The sequence below is a fragment of the Manacus candei genome, unplaced genomic scaffold (genome assembly GCF_025592945.1).
Source record: "Manacus candei isolate 608988 ecotype Guabito, Panama unplaced genomic scaffold, ASM2559294v1 h1tg000063l, whole genome shotgun sequence".
In the NCBI taxonomy this organism is placed as follows: domain Eukaryota; kingdom Metazoa; phylum Chordata; class Aves; order Passeriformes; family Pipridae; genus Manacus; species Manacus candei.
This window is the reverse complement of record NW_026138111.1, coordinates 2,811,613-2,837,196: the sequence shown is the minus strand read 5'-3', so window position 1 is coordinate 2,837,196 and position 25,584 is coordinate 2,811,613. Positions and strand designations below refer to the sequence as shown.

Below are 25,584 nucleotides of genomic sequence, written 5' to 3'. Positions count from 1 at the left end.
TAAACCAAATAAAACTAATGCACAAAGAGTGATGAGCTAGGATCCACAAGTGCTAAACACTGCATATAAAAACGGTATAATATAGCATTAGTGACTTGCCTAGCAGTTCTAAGGAACTCAATTTGAAAGAGCATACATATACACTAGATTTAAAAATTAGATCTCCAGTGAGTTTTCAGGAGCAAAGACTTTTCACATATTTACGTAGAAGAAAGAAAATCTGAAATGCCAAAGCAGGCATTGCCTACTGTTGAATAAAGCAAATATGGTTCTACGATAGCAACAAAACTATTACTGTGAAGTACCAATGCTTGGCTAGTAAAGATGTCCAACAGAGAAGCATGAATGGCTTTGGAGGCACTTATAGGAGCTACTGAAGAAACACTACAAATACTGATTACAGAAACCTTTATCCTATATTTCTTACCATGCTACAGACTTTCTATATCCTCGAAGCTAGACACTGGAGAAGAGGACCTCAGAGATATATGGTAAAGCCACAAAACAAAGACACTGTGGAACTGGATTACGTGGCAGCAGGAGGATGGGTGCAGGAAACAGTGAGCATTTGAAGGCAAGAAAGCCTTGGGCTTGCACTTTGACAAAGGACATTTTGTTTAAACAACTGAGAAGTACACTCTGCAGCTCAAGGCATTGCTTTCTATGAAACATCCAGAACTGACATGGAGCGTTTTAGTAAGCAAAACATTACACTGCTGTTAATTTTATACAATGTGCATAAATGGCATCTAGTGTTTTAAACAACATAGTATTTAGCAAAGATAATTAAATATATAATTTCCCCCTTTCTTTCCACAGTATTTAAAAGAAGCAGTACTTGCCAAATACTAAGCCAAACTTGAAAGTCAAAGGCCAAACCACTTGCATTACGGTGTTCTACAAGAAAACTTGCTAAGCAAAACATTCCACAAATACTGTTATTCCATTTTGAACAACTCAGTATGTAAAACATGTCTCATCTTACTCATCTTTTATCCTTTTATCCTACAGAAGAAATCTTCTGTAACACGAAAGTCAAACTACATGAAATCACAGATGGAATGGAATTGTTTTGGAAAACTGGTAAGCAGATACTATGGCCTACAGATTCATGCTCTATCACTTTACAGTGGAGGGAGTATACCTCCTTCACTTAAACACAAATGTTGAAGAACAATATAGCACAGCAACCAAACTGGAGCTTATCACAGATGCAGATATGGAAATATTTTAGAGAAGAAAGATCAGAACTATTAAATAACTATCAATACTTGCCAGCTCCAAAATAATGTTAAAATCTGTCATCTTTCTTTCAGTAATGAGCATGCACACTCGCTCAAAAAAATAACAATTATTTTGTTTCAAAATCATGAGTTATGAGCATCCTGATAAAAGCATTGGAAGATTATTAGCTTATGCGACCATGTTTAGATTCTGGGGTGTTACTGGGATCTCTGAGGTTATCAGTAGTGAAGGTTAAAACAGAAGCAAGTTAAAACAGAAAATATAGTATGACCTACAGGTTGAACACAGGAAGAATTTGTTGTGCATTCAATGTTAGGCAGAGACCAGAGAGGAACTATTAATCTGAAAAACCTGGCTATAAAATGAAGAGAAATTCAAATAACAGGGAACAATGTATTTTACATCAACTAGTTCATATCACTTACTGCAACCCGAGAGCATCCATGAAGAAATCTTAGTAGATTTATTCAACAGTCATTGACATGTGCAAACTACTGCTTGCAGATAAATAACAGCCATATTTATTGTTACTAGTATGAACATTTGGTCTTATTTTTGATAGAAAGTCTGTTTTTCTGAAAAACGTGTTTTTTCTGGAATTTATTCACTATTACTTAGTTACACAGCAAGATGACAATCTTCTCTTTGTCTATAACACACTTGTTCAGTCATGAAAGAAATATAAGATCCTGCATTAAAGCATTCTAAAGTACTAGTCTGTCTGAACTAAGAGGGGGGAAAAAATAACTTGACCTCCTTAGACAGACCTCTGTCTAGTCTCATGCAGGAGACTGCTGACCTGAGTACCCAAGAAAGCAGAAGGAGCCAGGCCTCCAGCGTGGTCCCCGGCACAGTCCCAAACAGGACTGTTCCCAAACAGTGGTATGGCTGAGGCCACACTGCTGGCTGCAGGAAAGACTTAGCATATAAACACAAGCTCTACTGTGGCACTTTCCCATACTCATCTTATTTGCAAGTTATCCACATAAAATGAGTTTAAAGGAATTGGTCCATCAGTCTAACTACTCGATACCTTGCTAGTTCTTCCTCAACTGTGCGGGCAACGGTCCATTAAGATGAATTTGATTTATATTTCAATACCAATCTCTGGTTTACGTTTCACATATCTGAAACAAGGTAAGCCTAAGTAGCTGAAAAAACTAGAGTGATTAATTTTATTGATACAAAAACACACGCAGAATACTTTCCAAAGATAACACTAAAATAGCAGGAAAATCCACAATTTCCCATAAAGGGGCATATACAGTAATTCATGAACTCAAAACACATTTATAACTCTCCTATTTTCTAAAGAGGTTGCAATGTAACTTTTCCAGCTTGTGCAATTTAAAAATAATTACTCTGTACATTTTAGTTTATAAAATGCAGTCAAGAAATTGCAAGGAGATCTAAACAAACACAGAAATGAAACACAGATGAAACCTCAATAGTCAGCTAACCCATCTATCTAAATCATCTATGCACTGCCGCAGTATGAACTACACCTCTATTCCTGCAAGAAAAGGTCTTACCTTTCCTTAAAACTTCTGAGATTACACAACATTCCTGAGCAGTTTAGTCTATTGCTTTACTAAGTGCTTAGTTAGAAAGTTTGCCCCAAAGCATAGCCTAAATATTTGTGTGTGTGAAAATTAGGCCAATCACTATTGTTTATTTCCTTCATTCCCTGTCACCTCCTTGGGACAAATATTGAGAACCCTCTCTATAGCAACCTACTGCAGAGCACAAGGCTTAGGTACTTATTCCTACCATCACCTCTCTCTCCCTTCTCTTGCCTTCTTTCCTCCCTTCCTCCACCACTTCAAACTCTGCCTTACAGTATGCACCTACTAAATCTCTTCTTCTTTTATTAAGCTTAGTGTTAAAGTGTTATGACAAAACAGCTTAAGCATGGCCATATCTAAAACCTGGTATGACATTAATTTGCAACAGTTTGCCTATTTCTGTAGCTTAGCTCCATAAATGGGCTCTGAAAAATTCATATTCAACCTCTGGAAGAGTTATGGCACACATGCAACACAACTGACAGAAGAAGAAGGTCCACAGGCATAATCTGTCACTAGAACAGCCTAAACAACTGAAACAGGAAGGAGGCAGAAAGAAGAGCTTCTGAGCACACAAGCTCTTCTTCAGATCTGCATCAAAACCAACAAATCTCAGGGTAACAACAGGTCAGGAACAAGTACTCCAAGTATAACATCACGATGTTATTTTATCAGATATTCTGAACAAAATCAGTGGTGAGAAATGGAAGTAAATATGCATGCTCTCTATGCATCCCTAAGCCTGTATTAATGCATCATTTTTCTACAGGAAATTTTCTCAAATTGCCAGAAAATATAAAAGGAGACTAGACAGAACAAATTAAACTTGTTTATGGGACTGTCCCATTTGCAACAGAACTTGTGAAGTGCACAGCAAATAAGCTATGCAAGAGAAACTAAAGGAAGCTGGATCATTCGATTATGGATTGGGTGGGAAACAGCTTTTATTACTAACTTTCCACAGACCCAAAAGTGTTGTGAAGCAAGTAATTGAGATCAGTTCTTCATACTCAAGAATTAAAGGGTCAGCAGGGCCCTGGCAACCAGGAGGGCCGACCGTGTCCTGGGGGGCATCAGGCAAAGCATCGCCAGATGGGCGAGGGAGGGGATTGTCCTGCTCTGCTCTGCACTGGGGCAGCCTCACCTTGAGAACTGTGGGCAGTTTTGAGCATCTTAGTACAAGAAAGATCTAAAGCTATTATGGACTGTCCAAAGAAGGGCTACAGAGATGGTGAAGGGTTTAGAGGGGGAAGCCATATGAGGAGAGGCTGAGGTCACTTGGTTTGTTCAGCCTGGAGAAGAGGAGACTGAGGGGAGACCTCATTGGAGTTATAATTTCCATGAGAGAGGAAGAGGAGGAGCAGGCACTGATCTCTTCTCCACGGTGAACAGTGACAGAACCCAAGGGAATGGCCTGAAGTTGTGTCAGGGGAGGTTTAGGTTGGATATTAGAAAAAGGTTCTTCATCCAGAGGGTGGCTGGGTGCTGGAACAGGCTCCCCAGGAAAGTGGTCACAGCACCAAGCCTGACAGAGTTCAAGAAGCGTTTGGATGACACTCTAGGACACATGGTGTGACTCTTGGGGATGGTCCTGTGGCTAAGAGTTGGATTCGATGATCCTTGTGGGTCCCTTTCAACTCAGGATATTCTACAAAACACATGCTTTCAGCAGGACTAGACTGAAGCACAGCATTCTCCCTGATCCAGTGGCTATAAGGTACTACAGCTCAGTGCACCATGACCATATTGTTATACAGCAAAGGATTTGAGCATTACAATGATGGTAAGTGTAAGAGGAAAGAATATTCTCTACAAGGACTGGGGAGTACAGATTATACAATGCAACTGTGCAAGATCGAAAAATAAAGACGGGAGTTTGTTCTCAGCAATTAGCAATTGAGGCAGCTGCTATTACAGAACGTGGTTGAAAAGGCACGGCTGCAGAGGAAAGCTTCGTGAAACAGAAGTGGTGACTGCCTTGCAAGGGGAGTATGAAGTAAACAAAGGGCATGTCCATTCACACAACAATGCACAATACATGTCTGCATCCGTGAATGGCTGCAGCCCTGTGGACATCAGCACAGTCCTACGATCCCCCTCAGCAGGCTGAACTTAGGGAAGATATTCTGCTTCTCCGGCCTCCAGTAAGCTACAACGTGCCACACTGATGTGCTGCCATAAGCTTTGGTGCCCCTTCTTCACTGTGCTCTGTTCATGCAATGTAGATACACCCTCAAATTCTAACAGCACTTTTTCTTCTGGTTTTCCTCACTGTGACAATGACAGCCTGAGTGCTAACTGAATTTAACTGAATTTATTAGATACTAGTCAGCTATGTCCCTGTTTACTTAAAAAATGTGACGTATTGGGTATTTTAAATTTTGGATTGACTACATGTGTGTGACGAAGAACAAAGATGAATTCAGCATTATTTGAATTCAATTGGGGATTATTCATTACTCAGAACAAGCAGAACCAGTAACTCTGCTTGAAGAACTGGAATTACTGGTTCATCAAAAGAAGTTCTTTATTATTCTTTCTTCTGTCACTATCACTTGATATGCTTCTACAACAACACTGCATCCTACCTGAGCATTTCCAAGGGGAATTTACAGTTACTTCATTTCTCATCATTATTTTTGGTACAACCCCATCTTATGCCTTACTGCATAAAAGAGAATAGCACTTCATTTCAGTAAGCTGCCTTTCTCTGACAATTTTTAACATGCCACAGGAAAGTGAGTGCCAATCTTTTTAAGAAAAACTCAGTATAACTGAGTTGACTGAAAAATCACAAGTGAAATATTGTTCCTAGGGACATCTTCTATTCTTGGCTAACAGTATTGATTTGCTCTTCCTAAATACTAGTTTATATTTAACCATTGTACTCAGTATCACCTATGTTCTTCCATACTTGTAATTTCAGAAAGCAATTAGCTATTCCTTCGCTAACAGGACTACCATGGTCTAAATGCAGTAAAATTCACAGTGTTTCTTAAGTAGGTTGTCACGTTTTCTATGGAAATTATTAAACTGAAAGCTAGCAGTGATATATGTAAATGCTACTGTGGGCATGACTAATCCACAGTCCACACAATGGTTCAGAATAATGAAGACCGAAACTTCTATTTTGTCACTTTCTTCCTAATGGCACCTTACACAAAGATGAAGAATAAATTGTTCTGGCAAACTTTCTCCCAGATTTTCCCTTTTACGAGGGCTGTGCAGATCCTCCCTCCTCCTATCTGAAGGGATGCCACAACGCACCTGTACGGTAGACAGAGGCATGAGCCCTGTGCATCAGACACGGGGGAGAGCCGAGAACACCCATCTCCATAACCACATGACAGGGGTGCAGCCAACTAGGGCAGGAAGGGCCATGGGCCAGTCACACCTTAGGGACAGCCCTGTAACCTGTAATCCTGTAACATGACCTGTGTGTAACGAGGTGTGCAGGTGTGTGTCTGGTCTCTGACGCAGTGACACTGTCCTGCTCCCAGCAGTGCAGTCACAAGCCTTGGAGGCCTGAAGACAGCCCACCACTGATGTACTCACTATTCACAATGATGCTGTAAAGTACTCACTAACTTGTGTGTGAAGTGTTTCACTCTGTGTATGAAGTATTTTTGTTTAGAAAAGACCTTTGCGATGACCGAGTCCACCATCACACCATGTCCCTAATGCCACATCTACATGTCTTTTAAATATCTCCGGAGACGGTGAATCAACCGCTTCCCTGGGCAGCTTCTTTCAATGCTTTGACAACCATTTTGGCAAAGAAATATTTCCCAATATCCAGTCTAAACTTTCCCTGGCTCAATTTGAGGTCATTTCCTCTTAACCTGTTGCTTGTTACTTGAGAGAAGAGACTGCCCCCCAGCTGGATACAACCTCCTGTCAGGTAGGTGTAGAGAGTGAGGTCTCCCCTAAGACTCCTTTTCTCCAAGTTAAACAGCCACAGCTCCCTCAGCCGCTCCTCATGAGACCTGTGCTCCAGACTCTTCACCAGCTCTGTCACCCTTCCCTGGACACTCTCCAAATCCTGAATATCTTTCTTGTAGTGAGGGACCGAGAACTGAGTACAGGATTCAAGGTGCGGCTTCACCAGTGCCGAGTACAGGGGAACAGTCACCTCCCTAGTCCTGCTGGCCACGCTATTCTTGATTAAAGCCACGATGCCACTGGCCTGCTTGGCCACCTGGACACACTGCTGGCTCATGTTCAGCCAGCTGTCGACCAGCACTCCCAGGTTCTTTCCCATTCAGTAGCTTTCTACTCTGTCCCCATCCTGTAGCATTCCATGAGGTCGTTCTGACTGAAGAGCGAGACCCAGCATTTCACCTTGTTGAACCTCACACAATTGGCCTCGGCCCATCAATCCAGCCTGTCCAGATCCCTCTGCAGAGCCTTCCTGCCTTCCAGCAGATCAGTAGTCCTGCCCAATTTGGTGCAAATAGACTGATAGTGCACACGACCTCATTCAGATAATTGACAAATATATTAAACAGGACTAGCCCCAGTCATAAGCCCTGGAGAATACCACTAGTAACCAGCCACCAGCTGTATGTAGCACCATTCACCACCACTCTCTGGGCCAAGCCATCCAGCCACATTTTTTTTACCCCACAAACAGTACACCCATTCAAAGCACGAGCTTTCAGTTTCTTCAGAACATTGTGGGAAACCATATCAAAGGTTTTACAGTCTAGGTAGACAACACCACAGACTTTCCCTCATCCACTAGGTGGAAGAGGCTTACAAATTCATCAGTGCGTTTTGATTAAAAGATTTACTTATTTCTGAAAATTCTAAAACAACTGAAAAAAATCATAGGTTTCCCATAAAGTGTTTTCTCCTGACTGAGTTTAACAGAAAATATTTCTAACCTGTAGAAATTCTTGCTGGAAAATATTTAAATAATAGCAAGGTTTGAGTAGACATAAACTAAAATTACTTCTTTACCAATTCAAATTAACTACCATATGTCTTAAACAATTCTATTATCATGGCTTTTGGGCATCTCAAGCAATTGAGAAAAAAGAGAATGTTCCATCTTCTTTGTTTTCTTATAACTGTTTTGTAAGTCTAACATTTGTCAAGTTAAGTAAAATGAGTTTTGGTTCTTCAAGAAACTTTCATACTTCCATAAAAAGAGGTGGGAGAGACAAGCCACAAAATGTAGCTCTGTACTTATAAGAAATTACCACAGTACATAAGTGTACATAGAAAAATAATTTTAATTTATGCACCTGCTAAATGAATTAAACACTTTGTTTTCACAGGGCATAAAAACCGGCCTCCTTCTTTCTCAGCCTTTCCTCTTCAGCTAATCAGCCATATACCTCAAAGTGACAGCTCCTTGCAGTGTGTGGAAAGACAAAAAATATTTCCAATTTCAAATTTAAATTGCAAATTAAAAAAAAATAGTTCAAAGTAAAAAAAAAAAAAGTTGCACTGAGATCTTCTCTAGTGTCACATGAGATTCTCTCTCTTTCTCACTTAGGTTGACGGCTGACGCAGTAGGTGCATAATGTAAGCATCCATTTACTTATATTGTGCTTCTCTTTTTCTTTAGAGAGCTTTGTGGAGAAGGTGGCAAATAAATAAAGCTACTTCTCTTTCCCATTTGGTTGAGAGAACAATATTTAAAACTTCATTTATTTCCTTTCCACAGGTTGAACGCGGTATTTTGAAGTTCAATATTGACTGGGGAGAGGAATGAGGAAGTTATGTCTGTTGTTATTATGTCCTTGAGTCTATCTACCATGTCTTACATTAAGAAGGCTAACTCTCTGCAAACTTAGTTAGGTCTTCTTTGCTCTGTCAGAAGCTTAAGCAGATACCTAACTGAAGTAACTTTATAGACTTATCTATTTCTTAATTAAAAAATTATACATTTGTATATAATACTAGTAAATGGGTATAAAATAGCCTCTGTAAATATTATCTATCAAGTATAAATTTAAGCTCATTATGCAGTAAACCCATGCTGGTTTTGTTGCATTAGTCTAAACTCCTGCCAGTATTTAATGAGATAATTTACTTGTTTATCTATCTGTCATGGTTTAAAGGAAATTAAAATTTATCTCATCCACAGCAAGAAAGTATCTGTCTATATTCAGAAACTGCCTCTGTTGGCCACCTCAGCTTGTTCAGGAATTTCTTCTAATTTTTCACCTCATGAACATATTCACAGCTTTCTTTTCCACTTCATGCTTCTTCTACCTCCATGTTCCGCTTCTTCCCCCATCCAAGTCTCTTGATTGCCTCAACAGTTGTTATCCCTTCTCTTCATCTCATTGCCACCAGATTTTAAAGGAAAAATTGAGGATTAGCTACTTACAGCTGTGTCATTGTTCATTCTAGCTGTACTAAGTCTTTTTAATCTCCTTTTCTTGCTAAACTCCTCTGTTTGAGACTATGATATTTATTTTCTCTGTGCATAGGCTAGAACAACAAAGTGCATTATTAACTAGCCCATGTGTAGCTATGTCATCAGCATATGTGTATTTTATGTACAGAGCTCACATTGCATATACACACATAGACATGAATAAACACACATAAGAGATACTATACTAGGCAGCTCAACAGATTTTAAGAATCAGAATTCAAAAACAATTAATTGATCCTAGCTTACTTATGCCTTTATTCTCTACATACCAAGGACAGTACATTAATATATTCACAGCATGTTAACAGAAACAGTTGTTAAATAATAAATGCCTTACTGTATTATTTTCAGTGGGTGCTTCAGCAATTAAACTCTGGTTGCCTAATTTCCAGCTCAGTTAGGAAAAATAACTATATCTTATGCAACCAAGTAAAATACTAGGCATTACCCAAAGAATAACAGAAACATCAAGATATCCACTGTAGAGAATTACTGTTCTCTGTGAGGAAATGTGTCATCTGGCTTCTCCCTGCTTATCATTGCAAGAGCTCAAAAAGCAGCTTTTAGCAGAATAGTCTAGGAACCTTTGCTGCAGATATCATTGGATGTTTTGCCTCAGCTGGTATCAGCAGTTCAGCTCTTTCTTTATCCCATCACTGGCTCAAGGCAGACACTACTTCCCCTCTTTCAGATATAGTTATTCGGGAGCCACAGTCGGAAACCCAATGCAAATCAATACAAAAACCCCTCTTGTATTTCTGTTTTATTAAAACCAATGCACCCTCAGGCAGCAGAACTAATAGGTCTGTGCCAGGGAAGTAGAGACAACCAGTGGGCAGCGGCGTGAGAAGGGCAGGGACCCTGAAGTGACAGACTCTCAGAACAGTCTGCAGGATCACTAGATCAGATGCACATCAAACCACATGCTATAGCTCACTCTCCAAATATCCATCACCAACTTGGAGTAATGTTCAACAAAAGCAAATCTTCAAAAACGCGCAAAAATCAACAATTTTGCACATTTTAAATTTTAAAATAACTCTCAGCCAAACTGCCTAAAATTAAGAGAAATTCATTTTTGAGAAAAAAAACCCCCACCTTTCATTTGGTCTGTCTCTCGTTTCCGAAACTTTGATTACAGAAGCTACCAAGCATAAAAAAAAAACCAACAGCTACTATCCAGCTTTTCCACTTGCAAGGTATCCTGACTACCTTAATCTACCCAAACAATCGTGCAATTAGAAAAAAAACTATCTAAAAATATGCAAACATCCCTGTGAAATGTTTTTATTATCAGCATAATAAGTCTGATTTATATTTTTAATTTCATATTTGATCAATCACATTTCTTAAATGCATTGTACCTCTCCAGTACTCATTTACCATTTAAGAAGAAAAGAAAGAACTATCATCTTCCACAGACTTTCTTGTTTGAAAAATAGTTATTTTAACTATTAAAGCTACCAGCAACTTAATAAAATAGTACATACAGTAGACTCCAGTATTACCTTGTTCCAGTTTGAAATGTATTCACATGATTTACATCTGGACAATACCATACAACCTGACTCATTATTCTGAATAAGATAACTATTTTATCTCTCCACAACAAGACCAAAACACATGAAATAATAATTGCCCACAGAAATTATTTCCTCAATAATTGTGCAGAAATTTCAGCCTTATAACGTTTTTAGTTTCATTTCAAAAAGAAATGTTAATTTAACGTTAAAGAAACATTAAAAATAACTGGCTAGGACTTTTTTGTGCATGTACTAGCTTTTCAAACAATCAGACTCTCCCACTGAAGTGCAAAAGCTTAGCACACATCTGTTAGGGCTGCATTCATTAAAGTCAGCTATCAATCAGTCACAGTAGAGCTTTCCTTAAAAACATGAAATGTGATTTGCACAGAGCCCTGCTCACTGTTACTGAGCGATAGTTAACGAACCACTCCTTTCGTTTCAAGCTACAGTACCTCAAAAAGTACTGTCATTACTTAAAACCCGAGAATATTTGGAATTCATTACATTTTCCTACTTTGTGCTACATACGTGAGGGCAGTGAGGCACCGGAACAGGTTGCCCAGAAAAGTTGTGGATGCCCCATCCCTGAAGTGTTCAAGGCAAGGTTGGATGGGGCTTTGAACAACCTGGTCTAGTGGAAAGTGTCCCTGCCCATGGCAGAGGGGTTGGAACTAGATGATCTTGAATGTCCCTTCCAACCCAAACCATTCCATGATTCTATGATATACCATATCATGCACCAATCCTGTAAATGCAAACTTCCATTTTTCTACACAGTTCCTTAGTAATCCTCAGGATTTCCACTAATATTTTTATATTGACAAGGAACTATCTGACTGAGGTTGTAACCAGCAAAATTAGAAGTCTGGATAGACTTACTGCATTATCAAATATGAACTTTATTACATTTATTATTTAAAAATGACCTGAAGTTGAAAACAAACTCTTATGAGTCTATCATGAGTTTCATTTCATTTAGTGGTGACTTTTGTGCCATATTTTCAGATTCATAGTACTTTAAACAAACAAGATTCAGGTTCTGGGCCTCATGTTTCAGAATAAAAAGGCCTAAATACTAAGCCTGCAGGATATGACACAGCAGAACAATAAGGAGAGGTCAAGAATATTAATTTTTAATTAACTAATTAATTTAATTTTTAATTATATGTAATTTGGAGGGATCTGTTACATGTAATGGAATAAGGTAGAGTCCTCCGAGCCATCAAGAGTCAACTTAATTTGAAGAAAACATCAATCAGCACCAAGATGGGCAGGTGCACTCCTAGGACAACACACCACCACCACAGCAATGGCACTTCTAGACCCCATCTGAGAGCTCTGCCGAGCAATGCACCGTGTACACAAACCAGCTCAGTTCAGAAGAACAGTGAGATTTTTTGCAAAGTTGCACATTTCTTCATGCACAGCGATCACCAAATTGCAGTTTCAGGTTGTCTATAAAGTAAGGTAACCCTGCATCAGATTACATTCAGGTCTTGCTTTCAGTTCAGTTCTGTTAGGACTAAAATTATTTTTTCTAAAGGAAAAAACACCTTAGGTTTTTAGTAACTTTCACAGCAACAAGAAGGGTTCATGCAAGTTCCGTGACCTGAAACCTTGGCTACAGTTTTTAGTAAAGCAGATAATAAATTAGAGGTTAACTCAAGTCAGTCATCTTTAAAGAACTCTGACTAATGTCATATTCCGTTTTACATGACAATCACTGTCAGCATTGTTTCAACTATTATGTAGACAAATGAAATTCCATTCAACTTACCTGACGCGCGTCTGGTGAATCGGTTTATCGCTGGGGCTGAAAATAAATACAACATTTTGTTTATTTTGGTAGTGGTGTAGCACACTTTAAACATAACAAAGTTATACTTCATTCCAAGTGTTAACCATTATTTTTGTATCTTTAGAGAAACCCACATTAAATTCACACAGAAACTTTGAAGCAGCTTTGCAAGAGATGGTACATAGTAACTAGTAAGCTTTCAAGACCATTTTCAGCTTTCTAAGAGTTACTGTTACTTATTGCTGTTCTTGACTGGATGTGAAACGTTCAGATCTGCATTTTTTATTATTTGTTGAGTGTACAGTAACTGGCATCTTGCAAACAATAACGCAAGCAGGGATTAAAAAAAAAAACATGTAGAAAAATCTACTCTACTTTTACAAAATGAACCCATTGGAAATATGGCACCAATGATACTCCTATAGGGAGAAAGACTAATTTGCAAACCCATCTAAAAGACTGACTTTTGCTTGGGCTAACCTTTAGAACTCCTTGGGTAAGTCAGTAACAATGCCAACCCCCACCAAACCCCAGTGCAAATGTTTCATAGTGCCATCCTGGCACATCTCCAAGCTGCAAACATTTGTAATCAGACTCCTGTCTTGTTTCCAACTGGGATACACTGCAAAATGCAACTTAAAGCACATGTCTTGGCATCTATTTCATTTCTAGGTTTACCAACTTCTTCAAGAGCTTCTGGAGATAAAATAGATAAACTTTTATGTTTTGCCTTCCAAATACAACCTTCGGTCTTCTCCTAATTAGTATAAAACACTGGTCTAGAACTCTACTTTCATGTGATATATTAACTGCTGGGATAAACAGCAAGAAGAAATCCGAATGACCTAATTTCAAATGTGGGCAGCAGTTACATTAAAAATGTATGCCTTTACAGTGCTTATTAATATTCAGCCTTAAAAATTGCTCTTCATGTTTACACAGAATTGAGACAGGAATAATATCAAATTTTTTTATTTTACCCCACTTAATTTTACATGGCAGTTATGCATCATTTCTTGAACATCTAAGCCAAGATAAAGAGAAAAAAAATTGCTGAGAAAACAGGAGAGGCAGTAACAGCCTGAGACACAAACTGATTTCTTATTCCTCTGGGGATGCAAAACAGAGGAAAGCTACAATTTCTGAACCACAGTCGCAGACAGTTTGTGCAAACAGATACAGTAGTGACAGGTCCAAGTGGCAAAAAATACACTGGGAAACCCAACTATAGAGGTTTGGAGTGCTAGTCATGAGCAAGGAAATCTCTGGTTAATAAGATATCACAACCCCTAAACATGCATACAGATGAACACGAGAGTAATGTAACCAGCAATGTTATTTTTAAACATGAATTCAATTCCCCCCAACAATTTTTTTTAAATAAAAAAGACAAAAAATATAGACACATTTTTATTAAAGCAATTAAAGCAGACACCATATTTTATGCAACTGCTGTTTTGTAATACAGGGGCTGTTTCATTCCTCAAAATTGTTTATTTTGTCACTACTGTTACAGGCCAAATTTATTTTAGGGCATCAGTCATGACTGTCACCATCAGATTGCTGAGTTGTTTCCTCAAGCATGTAAATTTGCAGCAGGTCTTAGCAGATGTGCTCATATAAAAAAAACCAAAACTGGAATCTGACATATTTCTAACAAGAAAGAATAAAATCGTGTTCTGCTCCCATTCAAAAGCTTTCCTCAAACTCAGGGAGGGCTTTGGCTGTCAGTTCTGTACCTAATCTGTAGATATGAAGATTTAACTCCTCTAGACAGCTACCTCAGCACATTTTACAAAAAAATCCCAAAACAAACCAAAAATCAACCAAGCAACCAACCAAAACCAAGGAAAAAAATAGACTATTAAAAATAAAGAACATCTAGCACAAAACTAACATAATTTGAAGCAAGTTACTGGGAATGTCAAAGAAGAAAGTTCTTTTCCAGCTCCATAATTCTAAATTCACTATTCTATTTGGCTGCAGAGAGTTTAATTTATTGTACAATAGATTTTACAAATTATTTACTGTTAGAAAAAAAAAGGCAAGAATGTCAGAATCTTGATTAGCAACCACTTTTGAGTTCATGTGAATAATCAGTGTCTCAGCAGCAACCAGACAAAGCCTTCCTGCTCAGACTGGGATTTCATGGAGGTCATCCAAATGTGTTATTGGGAGATTTAAAAGCAGCACCCACAGTTACTTTTTATGGAGCACGTTGAATTACTCTCTATTTTTCTGGTAGCAGATCACAATACTCTTTTGTTGTAAAGATGAAAGAGTTAGCATACAAGAAGGTCTCAGAGAGTCATCAGTCCCACAGAAATTTAGCTGGTGTTTTCACTACAAAGTAGATGTATGGTCAACCAGGTCACTACAATGTCTGGCAGGATAAGTATAGTAAGGTGGGCAAAAAAAAAAGTCTAAGAAGCATTTTACAGACCCCTAAAACAAATACTAAATTATCTTTCAAACATGTCAGGAGGTTAAAGCCTTGGCTCAGAAACAAATGGATAAATCAATGGCAGAAATATTCAATGAGGGCTATCAAACGCTCCTCCTGGAGCCACACAGCATCAAGAGTAGCAGAGAGATTTCCAGGGAAGAAACACTACTTATTCTGCCTGTGATCATCATCTTCCCTGGACATCGTTTTTTTAGCCACAGTGCCCACTGAGTTCTGAGTTAGGCTGACTTAGTTTTGGACCACAATGACTATCTTGATTCACATGGCTCAAGTTAAAGTGGTACCCAGAGAGACAGGGATGCCAAGAGACAGTCTTGGCATCCAGGCTGAATTATCAGGCAGCTCTGAAACCCCACTCACAGGCAACAGAAATATTGCATTTATATCCTTGGGTTCAAGCCCCAAGCCACGCCCGTGCAAAAGAAGTGGTGCTGAGGCACTGTGCTTCCCACCCTGCTACTTCAGCCGCTCCCCGACACTCCCACTCCCCTCTCTCCTCTCAGCCATGTCCACAAGCAGGTTCTTGGGACTTTTAGTGTTTGTCTGCAGGCACAGCAGAAAGCAACTGGCTTTGGGCTCTGGGGGCTGCCCAAGGTCTGCTTCCTACAATGTGAAACCCAAGCAGCCTTGTCAGTGGGTACCCCATCCCCAATAACATACCACTAGCAACACTGTCGACACACACCAGTTCACATCTCCACAGTTTTCCAGCAGGGGGAAACTTGGAAAAGGAATGGGCTTGAGTTAAGGAATGGGCTAAGTTCACTCTACAGAAAAAATATCTTAAAGGTTATAGTGACATTGTGTTGAGGGCTGGTTGCTCAAAATGATTCAATAAACCAACTTGCTAGAAAAAAACCACAGTAACTTACAGCTACACACACCCCTCTACTAACTCATGCAAAATGTAAGAGGAACAAAACCCACGGATTGCAAAACCTCATGATTGCAAAAGTCAAGGATTTTTCCCAATAAAGGGTAAACCGGTATGTAGATAAATTCAGAACATGTCCAGTGACATTTAATATTTTTTACAGTAACAGAAAGAGCGCTGCACCACAACAAATAATGTACTGCTGTGCACAGAGGATCTTGTTTAGAGGCAAGGTGTCACTCCAATATTAAATATGACTCTTCATGTTCTACTTAGTCTCAACCAAAATCTATTACAAACTTCACAGAGGAGAATTATCTGGGGGTGGGGTGGGTGTGTGTGCAAGAAATTACAGAGGTTTCTATCCTGATGAAGTCTTGATTTAATTACCACTTGAAACTGCACAAGCTATAGATCCTTACATGCCATGTTCCAGTTGTTTCATTGTTAGCGCTACATAAGAGAGAATTCCGTCTGCTGGTAACTGAAATTCATGTTTGAAAATCCTTGCTCAGAGGACTGTACAAAGGTATAGCTTTTAAAATATTTTGGGCAATACAGATTAAGTAAATAAACAGAAATCATCTGCAAATGATCAAGAGAGGCTGAAGTATTTTAATACATCTATTCACCAAAAACACAGGATTTAAAAACAACATCAAAGTACATGAAACATAAACTAGAATTTTTTCCATCACTCAACAACTGTCCGACCATTGCTCCTTTCCCCGCTGTACTTTCTGAGCATTAGGTAGTCACCACAACAGTCCTGTAAAGCAAACCGTAAAAGCAGCAAAATTTTTTAAGTAGAGGAGGAAATGGGAGTGAGTCTATGGGATGGTTTGCAGAGCACCAAGACTAAGAAGACAATGCTAAGAAGGGATCCCTAGCTGGGCAGCCTCCTGATGGTTAACTTGTTCTGATAGCTTGAGCTGTCCCTTTTTGTAGACTCCCAATTTAAGTGTTTTTGCTTCAGAAACTGCCAGAGATTCTTGTGTCATTAATGTCACCTGGAATAAGAAGCCAAATACATTGCAGATATCAGACATGCAGCCTTCCTAAAAAGTCAGGGACTGTCAACCTGGGATTCAACAAGGGGCTCTGCTTATCAGGGGCTGTTAAGGACATGCCTGAGCACTCTCTGACAACAGACCTGCAAACTGGTGATCTCTGCAGGTCTGCAAACCACAGCAAATACACAGCCCCAGGCTGCTCAGCAGAGTGCACAAAACCCCACATGTGGCCAAGCAATGGTGAGCACACCACATTCCCTGCAGTGCACAGAGGGCAACAGGAGACTGCTCAGTCTCCTGTCACATTCATGGCAACCCAAGGCAATGCTCTTTTAGAGTAAAACACACAAAGCCAAAATGCCTGCTCTGAGTGACAAGGGTTGGCAGGAGATTAGCGATTAAGCTTCAGTATCAGTAAAAAGCAGAACACCTTCCACAAGCCTCACTTTCAATTAGCCACTGTAATTGCTTCATATGGCAAAGGGCTAAACCCCCTAAAAAATAAGAAAAACCCGAAATAAATAAACAAACAAACAAAAAACCACACACACACATATTTCTGCTATTACATGTTTAAACCCCTCAATTTTGGCAGCCCACAGCCCCAAAAAGCCATCTCTATTTACACAACAGGAATATGTTAATATCTTAATGGAAAGACACAAACAGAAACATGCACACCACAGTGTGCCATCTTTGTGTGGAAGATGCAAATGCCCCAAGTGAAGTTAGGAAACAAATGTCATAGCCAAATCATACATTTTTTTCTATCCTGTTGAGGGTAAAGCCATGTTAAAACTCTCAAGGATCTCACTGAGGCCAGTGGGTCAAACCTAGTCCGAATTTGAAGAACATACTGAGAACCTACTCCCAATAGACCATATGATTTTATACCATTTAACTCTTGTGTTTTCAGAAGAGTTATCCCTGATTTACCCATGTCTTTTAATCATATACCTCAAAATCCCAGGCCAAGTTTTAACTGATGAGAATCATGGGCACTACATGCTCCACCTTTTCAGTTCCAAGTATATCTGTTTTTAAGAGGTCTCCCAACTTTCAGAAAAACTTTGAATTACGCTTACTGCAATCATATTCCCATATTATGCAAAATAACATTCGCTTGTCTTCTTTCACAAATTATTAATTAGAATGACCTAATCAGAACAAGAACAAAATCGAATCTAAACGAATGCCACTCTAAAATATATGCTTTAGTCAGACTTATGTTTTTATGTCCCAAATGAAAGAAATACAGTTAACTCTCCATTAACCAGGACAATGATAGACTGGGACAACACAATAATAATAATAATAATAATAATAATAATAATAATAATAGTAGTAGTAGTAGTAATTTGGAGCCCCTCTAATTTCCCTCCATCACAGGAAACTTTCACCTTAGTTCAGGATTATTTCAGGTAGAATGATTTTTTCAGATTTTTTTATCTTATGAGACTGACACAAGATCATACAATTATGTTCATGTACTTCACACTGATAAGACCTCATAAAATCTCAAGGAAGGCAGGACAAACATTCACTGACAATTTGAAGAAATTACTCTGACAAAAGAGGGAGTTGTCAGGTCTATGGAGAATGGTTCTTGTCTTCTCTCTGTGAAAGGCCATGACAGCTGTGAGGAATGAGAAGAGGGGATGAGCCCAGAAAATGCACAGCTATTATTTGGAAGACAAACAAACAGCCTTGGCAACACAGTAGCTAGATAGAGCATAGCTTTCAAAATAAATGCGTTTCAATTTCTGGAAATTTAACAGCAACAGCAATATTTTAATGATGAAATACATGAGATATATTTTACTCTTTCTCTCACCAAGTAAGTCAGTCTCAAAAGATGATTTTACTACTAAAAACAAAACTGAAGAACAGCAGCACATAGGCCTTTTCACAAGGAAAAAGGGTAACAGAGGTGCAAGCCATCAGTAACAGTCAGCCGAAGAACCTGAAAGGTTAGACAGCAACACTGCCGCCAAATTTCCCAAAAAACAAACCTTAACATATCAGGAAAATCTGAAGTCCACTCCCAAACTCTGATTTACACCTTGGGGAAGAATACCCACAGTTCCTCAAAGGGTAGGATCTGCACACAGATGGATCTGGTTCCATCCAAAGAAAGGTGAATTGCTGGAAGGTGCTGCAAGTCTGTGCTTTCAGGAAGAATGTGCTCCCTAAGGAGTCAGGACTGCTGCGAACCGGAGGAGGCAGAGTGCACACAGACACACATTCATATACACAGCAACATGCAGGCAGCGAGGCATGAAGGAAATGCAGGCTTTCAGCAAATCCCACAGACAGTCCGAGAAGTCAAAGATGAGGGAGAAACAATGCTGTAGTGACAGTATTTATGTGCTACTGAGAGAAAAAGTGAAAGCAAATAATTTAGCTTTTGCAAGAAAAGTAGGTGTTGGCAACAGAAAAACAGCTACATCTGATGAGATGCCCTAAGATTGATTTATTTTTTAATTAAAAATTAAATCTACAGATTTTAAAACCATCTGTACCATAACAAATACATACATAATTATTGTTGTCTCTGAAAACATCAACATATCTGTAAAAGAATAAAAATATACAGAAACCAGAATATTCTGTTATTCCCATTTTTATAATATGCAACAAAATAAACTAAACTTACATGAGGTTGTAGTCCTAAAACACATTTTGTTAGTTAAAATGAAATTCTGAGATTTTTATTGGCTCTATAGTTTACTTCTTTTAAGTTTTCAGTCTGGAAAATGAGTTCCATTTCACTGTAGAATACTTTCTCAAGAAAGCTGGGAAAGCCTTGTAGTCACAATAATTTGAAAACTAGACCAGACATTGTGCAAGGACCTTGTGCTCCTTGTGATTTAACTTTGGAGCTCAGATTTCCACAGTTATGTGCTAGTTCACTAGGACTGCCCCTTTTCAAACCCAGCATCACACACTTCCAAGGGCTGTACTACCACACAGTAATAAGACACAAATTATTTCTTCAAAACCCAAAAAGCTTGACTTGATAATTCACATCAAAAAAGCTCAGTAAAATTTTTAGCAAATTGATTCATTGATTATTAAGCTGTCACCACACAAGAACATGAATTAAATATGTGGATAAATACCTTGGCACTTGCTTTGCTGTGTATCCATTTAAACACATCACTATGGTATCAGGAAAACAGCAGTGCCATAAATGAAGTCTCTGAAAACATTTAATAAACAGAGAAACTAACATATTATTTCAGGATTTTTATATTATTTCCAGGTTATAACTAATGTTGATGTTAAATAAAGTTTTTTTTAAATGATACTACAAAGCAGTACATTTTCATTGTCACGTTTTGACATAAACATACAGGCAACATTAAAGAATAAGAATGATTTTGGATGAAAGGGACCTTCAAGATCATCTTGTTCCAACGCCCTTGCCATGGACAGGAACACCTTCCACTAGACCAGGTTGCTGAAAGCCCCATCCAACTTGGCCTTGAGCACTCCCAAGGATCGGGCGTCTACAACTTCTCTGGGCAACCTGTTCCAGTGCCTCTCCACCTTTACGTAAAGAATTTCTTCCTTCTATGTAATCTAAAACTACCCTCTTTCAGTTTAAAGCCATTTCCCCCCATCCTATCATACTGGAAGGCTGTTGTAAGGTGTCCCCAGAGCCTTCTCTTCTCCAGGCTGAACAACCCCAAATCATTTAACCTGTTCTAACAGGGAGGTGCTCCAGCCCTCTGATCATCTTTGTGGCCTCCTCTGGACTTGCTCCAACAGCTCCATGTCCTTCTTATGTTGGGGACCTCAGAGCTGAACACAGTATCTATCCAGGTGGGGTAACCTGCTGGCCACACAGGTTTTGATGCAGTCCAGCACACAACTGGTTTTCTGGGCTGCCAGCACACACCGCTGGGGCCATGTTGAGCTTCTCATCCACCAGCACTCCCAAGTCTTCCTTCTCAGTGCCACTCTCAATCCATTCCCCACCCAGTCTGTATTTGTGCTTGTGATTGCCCTGACCCATGTGCAGGATTTTGCACTTGGCCTTGTTGAACTCCATGAGCTTCACACAGGTTGACCTCTCACGCCTGCCAAGGTCCCTCTGGATGCCATCCCTTCCCTCCAGCGAACTGACCACACACACAGCTTGGTGTTATCTGCAAACCTGCTGAGGGTGCATTCAATCCACATTACCAACAAAGGTGTTACACAGCACCCAATAGCGACCCCTGAGGAACACCAGTCCTCACTGGGCTCCACTTGGACATCAAGCCATTGACTGCAACTCTTTGAGTGAGACCATCCAGCCAATTCATTATCCACTGAGTAGTCAAATCCACGCTGCTCCAGTTTAGAGGCAAGGAGGTGGTGCAGGACAGTGTCAAATGGTTTGTACAAGTCAAGGTAGATGACATCGATTGCTCTTTCCTTATTCATCAGTGCTGTAACCCTACTGTAGAAGGCCATCAAGTTTGTCAGGAACAATTTGCCCTCAATGAAGTCATGTTGACTGCCACCAATCACCTCCTTATTTTCCATGGAAGGAAGGATCTGCTGCATTATCTTGCCAGACACTAAGGTGAGACTGACTGGTCTGTAGTTCCCCAGGTCATCCTTTATTTTTCGCTTTTTAAAAAAGGGGGTTATGTTTCCCCTTTTCCATTCAGTTTAAACTTCACTGGACTGCCATGACTTCTCAAATATGATGGATAACTGGCTTAGCTACTTCATCTGCCAGTTCCCTCAGAACCTATGGATGCATCTCATCAGGCCCCATTAACTTGTGCACCTTCAGGTTCCTTAAATGGTCTTGAACCTGACCTCCTACACCAGGTGGTTCTTCATTCCCCCAGTCCCTTCTCGGACTTGAAGCCTTCTGCAACTTGGGTGGCAGGGTCAGAGCACTTGCTGACAAAGACTGAGGCAAAAAAAAAATAATTTTGTACCTCAGCTTCCTCCATATCCCAGGTAATCAGGTCTCCTGTTTCCTCCTGGAGAGGGCCCACATTTTCCCTAGACTTTCTTCTATCACCAACATATCTGTATAAGCTTTTGTTGTTGCCCTTGACATCCCTGGTCAGATTTAATTCTCTCAGGGCTTTAGGTTTCCTAACCTGATCCCTGGCTGCTCAGATAATCTCCCAGGTATTCCTCTCAGGCTACGTGTCCCTGCTTCCATCCTCTGTAGGCTTCCTTTTTGTGTTTGAGTTTGTCCAGGAGCTCCTTGTTTATCCATGCAGGCCTCCCAGCATTTTCACCTGACATCCTCTTCGTTAGGATGCATCAATCCTGAGCTCAGGGAGGTAATTTTTGAATATTAACCATCTTGATGGCTCCTCTTCCCTCCATGACTTTATTCCATGGAACTCTACTGAATAGATCCCTGAATACACCAAAATCTGCTCTGCTGAAGTCCAGGGTATAGAGCTTGCTGTGCACTCTCTTCACTGCCCCAAGGATCTCAAACTCCTCCATTTCATGGTCACTACAGCCCAGGCTGCCCTTGAGCTTCACATTCTCCACCAGCCCCTCTTTGTTGGCCAGAACAAGGTCCAGCACAGCACTCTCTTTGTTGGCTCCTCTATCACTTGAAGAAGTTACCATCGGTGCATTACAAGAACCTCCTGGATTGTTTACGCTCGGCTGTGTTGTCTCTCCAATATCAGGGTGGTTGAAGTGCCCCATGAAGACCAGGGCTTCTGAATGTGAGAATATCCCTATCTGCCCATAGAGGACCTCATGTGCTCAGTCTTCTGGCCAGGCAGCTGTCACAGACCCCCACTATAATGTTACCTGTCCCTGTCCTTCCTTTAATTCTGACCCATGAGCTCTTGGTTGGCTCCTTTCACTGAGAGATGGAGCTTCATGCACTACACATGGTCATTGACATAGACGGTTACACCCTCCCCTCATTTCTCCTGCCTGTTCTTCCTAAGGAGCCTGTATCCTTCCAGTCACAGGAGGCCCATCCTACCATGTCTCCATGATGCCAGTAAGATCACAGCCCTGCAGGCACATGCACATCTTGTTTATCCCTCTTGCTGTGCGCACTTGCACAGAGGCAGTAAAGTTGGGCCCCCGATGAAGGCGCCTAACTGGCTGGAATATTGCCACAAGTTAGTTGGTTATTTAACCTGTCAGAACACAAACCTCAAAAGAGAGGTAAAGAAATCTCTCCCACTTTATCAGTTAGAGCGATTTAAGCTCTTATGAATAATTGATGCTGTATGTAATTACTGACACTGAAAATAAAAAGATGAAATGCCTGCCTGATATGTTAGACCAATGACCCAAAACAGTGAAATGGGTTGTCACAGTCCATTAATGGGAATCAAACACTGCTCTTTTCCCATCCAAGCAACTTGTCCAAGATTTGGGGTGCTCTTTTAATTTTTAAATTTATTCTTTCAGAATTATGTCCCATGTTAGAACATAAAAGCAAAGACATTGATGTACTGAGGGTTTTTATCTTAAATGTGCATTCTGTTACTGAGCATGTTTCCCCTTAGAAATTAATCCTTTTTATTGTTTGTGACCAGTACACTTGGTTGTTATCTCATTAAAAGTAGTTAGTGATCCAGATAAGAAGGAAAAAACCCCATATATATATATACATATATATATATGTATATAATTCACAGCAATATTTCTAATCTTCTGTTACATCACAGGGTAAAAAAGTTAATTTGTGTTAAAATTTGTCTAGGCACAAGCTGAAGACGTGAACCTGTGAAGAAATTCTGGCTTGGAGTACTTGCTGCCCTCAACCTTAGGTTACTCAGGATATATGATGAAAACTAGTAGTATGTATGAGAGAAGATTTCTACCCACCAGAGAAAATATACTTTGAAATCAAAAAAGAGATATAAACCTGACCGTAAAAATACTGATGGAATATACGTATGAGGGAGGTCAGCCTTCCTGGGACGTGCCCTGGGCTATGAAGACCCAATCCTTCCCACAGAGCCAAAACTCAAGACCTGCCACCCTGCTTTAGCTTGGTCACGACCCATAGATTCTGTTTTGTAACAATTCACCAAACTGCCTATTTCTGCCTAGCAGAGTGGGTGGGGGTGGTTTAGTTTGGTTTTTTAACATGATCGCTACACCCCAACACCACTTGCAGTAACATTCTTCCTCGCTAATGTATTATCATCTCCAAGGGATACTCTGCTATAGCTATAGCATAGTTTACAATTGCTACTAAACAATCTGACACAAGATCAGTAACGCTTTTATCTTCTTACCATCTGTAAATGGTTTCTTTCCACTTGAAATTTCATAAGCTATTTTAAGAATATTGTGGTTATTTGCTTTCTAACAGTGCTGCGTAGGCATTTAGATCCATTTCATGTTCTCTCCTGCTTTCTAATTTTGCTGCCTGGAGCATATTTACTAATGTATGCATGTTCCCTATCAGAACAGGAGAAAAACTGGTCATTCTGCCAAAACTCCACCAGCAATGCCCAAATAGGTTGGGTGGTGCTGCTCATCTGTAAAAGTATCAAACTGACATTTTATATGACATTATGCTTCAGGTTCACCATCTCATAAGATGAAGAAAAATTTGCACCTGTCCTTGAACGAGTATTTCTGCCAAACTGAAAACTAACCAAGATTTTACAAGAGTGACCTGTTCTGATTCCCTTAACCATTACACAACAGCACTCTAGATTCCTTTTTTTTTTAAACAAAATTTTGGCCTATGTCTTTTGTCTCTTGACAGTACCTGCAAGATATATTTATTACAAAGGAATAATGTTGCAATCTCACTGATGGAAGTGGGGTGGAGAAGATGTCATGGCTGTCAGTACTCTTCTCTGAAGGAGTACACCTTTGTGTAGAGTTTATAACTACCTCATCTATTTTATATGGTTTAACAACGGTGAACATAACTGCTTTTTCCCATACATATTCATACTAACTGTGTTTAATCCAAAGCCTCAAACCTTTTAAGACTCAGGCTTTCCTACTATTTTTCATGTTTTTGTCACTTTGCTATTAGGTTATTACAACAAATCCTACATGGGCAAATACTATTAAAATGTTCTGAAGCAAAGATTTTATACAAAGACTCCGCCTGGTTCCTAGGACTACCTTGGCAGAAATGTGTGGTACAAAGTACCTTGATGGAGAAGTATATGAATATGTATGATCTGCAATCTGCATTGCCTGCTTATTCACTTCCTGGTGAAATTTAAGAATTTTGGACTTGATGTGTATTTTAAAGTTCGCATATTTTAAGAACATTACGTACTTAAAGGGAGTTTCTCTTTCATCCATGATAATTCATTCTCAGCTACTCAGATCTCAAATAGACAATTTTGTTAGCTTTCAGATTATGAGGCAATGCACATTTTCCCCACTTGTTTTTAGAGAAAGGCTGAGAGATGTACCTTATCAGAAAGCACAGTGACCCTAAAAGAAAAAAAAAAATCCCAAACCCCAAGTGTTACTGCTTGAATAATAATAATGATATGAAATAATAGTACTGAGACTGTTTCAGAAAAAAAGAAGAAAGAAAAAAAAACCAACAAAAAAACAACCAAACAAAATAAATACAAGCACCTAACTAGAAAAGTCATGACCAAATAGAAAAGCTCTTAAGGAATATCCTGTCCTCGCTCCTAGCACATAACAGAAGCTTGCGGATGATACTGATGGCAGGGTAGCACTTCCTAGACTCTAATGAAACGTCTAACAGG

General features: G+C 39.5%; 1 protein-coding gene and 1 long non-coding RNA gene across 2 annotated transcripts in view; one reads left to right on the top strand and one right to left on the bottom strand.

Moving 5' to 3' along the window:
- PRKAR2B (protein kinase cAMP-dependent type II regulatory subunit beta) overlaps window positions 1-25,584 on the bottom strand; it is an 84,655-nt gene that overhangs the window by 40,541 nt on the left and 18,530 nt on the right. The window contains exon 2 of the mRNA XM_051805152.1: window positions 12,508-12,543. Coding sequence (XP_051661112.1) covers window positions 12,508-12,543 — 36 coding nt within the window. The remainder of the gene's footprint in view (window positions 1-12,507; window positions 12,544-25,584) is intronic.
- Window positions 356-8,176, top strand: LOC127478884 (uncharacterized). The gene is made up of 3 exons (XR_007907390.1): window positions 356-696; window positions 1,012-1,083; window positions 8,093-8,176. It is a non-coding gene; the product is annotated as an uncharacterized LOC127478884 (long non-coding RNA).